A 2,500-nucleotide genomic window follows, 5' to 3' on the forward strand; every position below is an offset into this window, starting at 1 on the left:
TTTGATACTCAGCCGTGAATTCATAATGAATGACGGAGCAGGCTGGAAGGGCCGAATGGCCTGCTCCTGCCTCTAGGTTCTAGATTTCTAGGAAGAAAAGGTGTTCCTCAGGCCCCCGATGGGATGACACCGGCCCCCCACCCCCACCCCCCGTCACCGCACCCAGCAACACTGACCCCTCAGTCGGTCACTCACCTCGAGGGGGTCCGTGTGTAATCAGGATGTCCGTGTCTGAGGGGATCCGGTCCCACTTCTCCCGTAGCTGTTCCTCCTCTGTTAAGTTAAAGGCCCAGTTGCAGAATGCGGGCTGCCTGGGAGAGAGGGAGAGGGGGAGAGAGAGAGAGGGAGAAGGGGAGGGAGAGAGGGAGAGAGAGAGAGGGGGGAGAGAGAGAGAGGGAGAAGGGGAGGGAGAGAGGGAGAGAGAGAGAGGGGAGAGAGGGGGAGAGAGAGGGGGAGAGAGAGAGAGGGAGAAGGGGAGGGAGAGAGAGGGAGAAGGTGAGGGAGAGAGGGGGGGAGAGAGAGGGGGAGAGAGGGGGGAGAGCGGGGAGAGAGAGAGAGGGAGAGAGAGGGGGGAGAGAGAGGGGGGAGAGAGAGGGAGGGGGAGTGAGAGGGAGAGGGAGGGAGTGAGAGAGGGGGAGAGAGAGAGGGGAAAGGAGAAAGGAGGGGAGAGAGAGAGAGAGGGAGGGAGAGAGAGAGAGGGGAAAGGAGAGAGGGAGAAAAGGGCAAAGGAGGGGAGGGCGAGGGGAGAGAGAGAGGGGGGGAGAGAGAGAGAGGGGGAGAGAGTGAGAGAGGGGGGGAGAGTTAGAGGGGAGAGAGAGAGAGGGGTGAGAGAGCGAGAGTGGGGGGAGAGAGAGAGGGGGAGAGAGAGAGGGGGAGAAAGAGAGAGAGGGGGGAGTGAGTGAGAGGGGGGAGTGAGTTAGCGGGGGGGAGAGAGAGGGGGGAGAGAGGGGGAGAGAGAGGGGGGGGGAGAGAGGAGGGAGAGAGGAGCGGAGAGAGGGGGGGAGAGAGGGAGGGAGAGAGTGAGAGAGGGGGGAGAGAGTGAGAGAGGGGGGAGAGAGAGAGAGGGGGGAGAGAGTGAGGGGGGGGAGAGTTAGAGGGGGGGAGAGAGAGAGAGAGGGAAGAGAGAGAGGGGGAGAGAGAGAGAGAGGAGGAGAGAGAGAGAGAGAGAGGGGGGAGTGAGTGAGGGGGGGAGAGTTAGCGGGGGGAGAGAGAGGGGGGGAGAGAGGGGGAGAGGGGGAGAGAGGGGGGGAGAGAGGGGGGGAGAGGTGAGAGAGGGGGAGAGAGTGAGAGAGGGGGGAAGAGTGAGAGAGGGGGGAGAGAGTGAGAGAGGGGGGAGAGAGTGAGAGAGGGGGAAGGGGGAGAGAGAGAGAGGGGGGGAGAGAGTGAGAGGGGGGAGAGAGAGAGGGGGGGAGAGAGAGAGGGGGGGAGAGGAGAGGGGGGAGGAGAGAGGGGGGGAGAGAGTGAGAGAGGGGGGAGAGGAGAGAGAGAGAGAGAGGGGGAGGAGAGAGAGAGAGGAGGAGAGAGGGGGGAAGAGAGAGAGGGGGGAAGGAGAGAGGGGGAAGAGAGAGAGGGGGAGAGGGGAAAGGAGGGGAGGAGAGGGGGGAGCGAGGGGGGAGAAAGAGAGGGGGAGAGAGGGGAGAGGGGAGAGAGAGTCAACGTGAAGGGTCTCCGCCATTGTAACCCTCCCCATCTCCTGTCCCCTGAAAACATTATTCGACTGGCGAAGCCATCGCGGTGGCTGTGGTCAAACTGACCGCTCCCTCACCAAAACCGGGTCACTCACTGACTGCTCACCGGGGGGGGGTTCTGCAAACACCCCAGACCCCCACCCCTCCCACTGCCACCCTTCCCACCCCCCCCCCTCAACAACACCCCCGACCCCATGTTTCGTCCCCCTTGTCTCTCCAACAACCCCCCCCTCCCCAATCCCTCATATGTGAACCCATCCCGGGCAAGGCATATTCAACTGTGTGAGGCGTCGCACGGCCGATCCTGAGCTCGGGATGCCTGTTGGGGGGGGGGATGGGTGGGGGTGGAGGGTAAGGGGGGCGGGGAGAGGGACCCGGAGGATGATTCGCTGACACTCCCAATCCTCGCTCTCAGGCCACTGTCCTTGTGGTCAAGACATAGAAACTAGAAGCAGGAATGGGCCATTTGGCCCCTCCAGCCTGCTCTGCCATTCATTATGAATCCCCGGCTGAGTATCAAATTCAATATCCTGATTTCCCCCCCCGTTCCCCCCCCCCCAATATCCCTCGATCCCTTTAGCCCCAAGAGCGATATCTAATTCCTTCTGGGAAATCACACAATGTTCTGGCCTCAACTACTTTCTGTGGGGGTGAATTCCACACATTCGCCACCCTCTGGGTGAAGAAATTTCTCCTCACCTCAGTCCTAAAAGGGTTTAACCCCCTTATCCTCAAACTCTGACCCCCTAGTTCTGGACTCCCCCCACCATCGGGAACATTCTTTCTGAATCTACCCTGTCTAACCCTGTTAG

The 2,500-nt window shown here is 61.3% G+C and overlaps 1 protein-coding gene across 1 annotated transcript in view; it reads right to left on the reverse strand.

Annotated features, from left to right (window-relative positions):
* Positions 1–187: 187 nt before the first annotated feature.
* LOC144491048 (metallophosphoesterase domain-containing protein 1-like) overlaps positions 188–2,500 on the reverse strand; it is a 13,710-nt gene continuing 11,397 nt past the window's right edge. The window contains exon 4 of the mRNA XM_078208724.1: positions 188–311. Within this exon, the coding sequence (XP_078064850.1) occupies positions 188–311 (124 nt within the window). The remainder of the gene's footprint in view (positions 312–2,500) is intronic.

The sequence above is a fragment of the Mustelus asterias genome, unplaced genomic scaffold, assembly GCF_964213995.1.
Source record: "Mustelus asterias unplaced genomic scaffold, sMusAst1.hap1.1 HAP1_SCAFFOLD_4306, whole genome shotgun sequence".
NCBI lineage: Eukaryota > Metazoa > Chordata > Chondrichthyes > Carcharhiniformes > Triakidae > Mustelus > Mustelus asterias.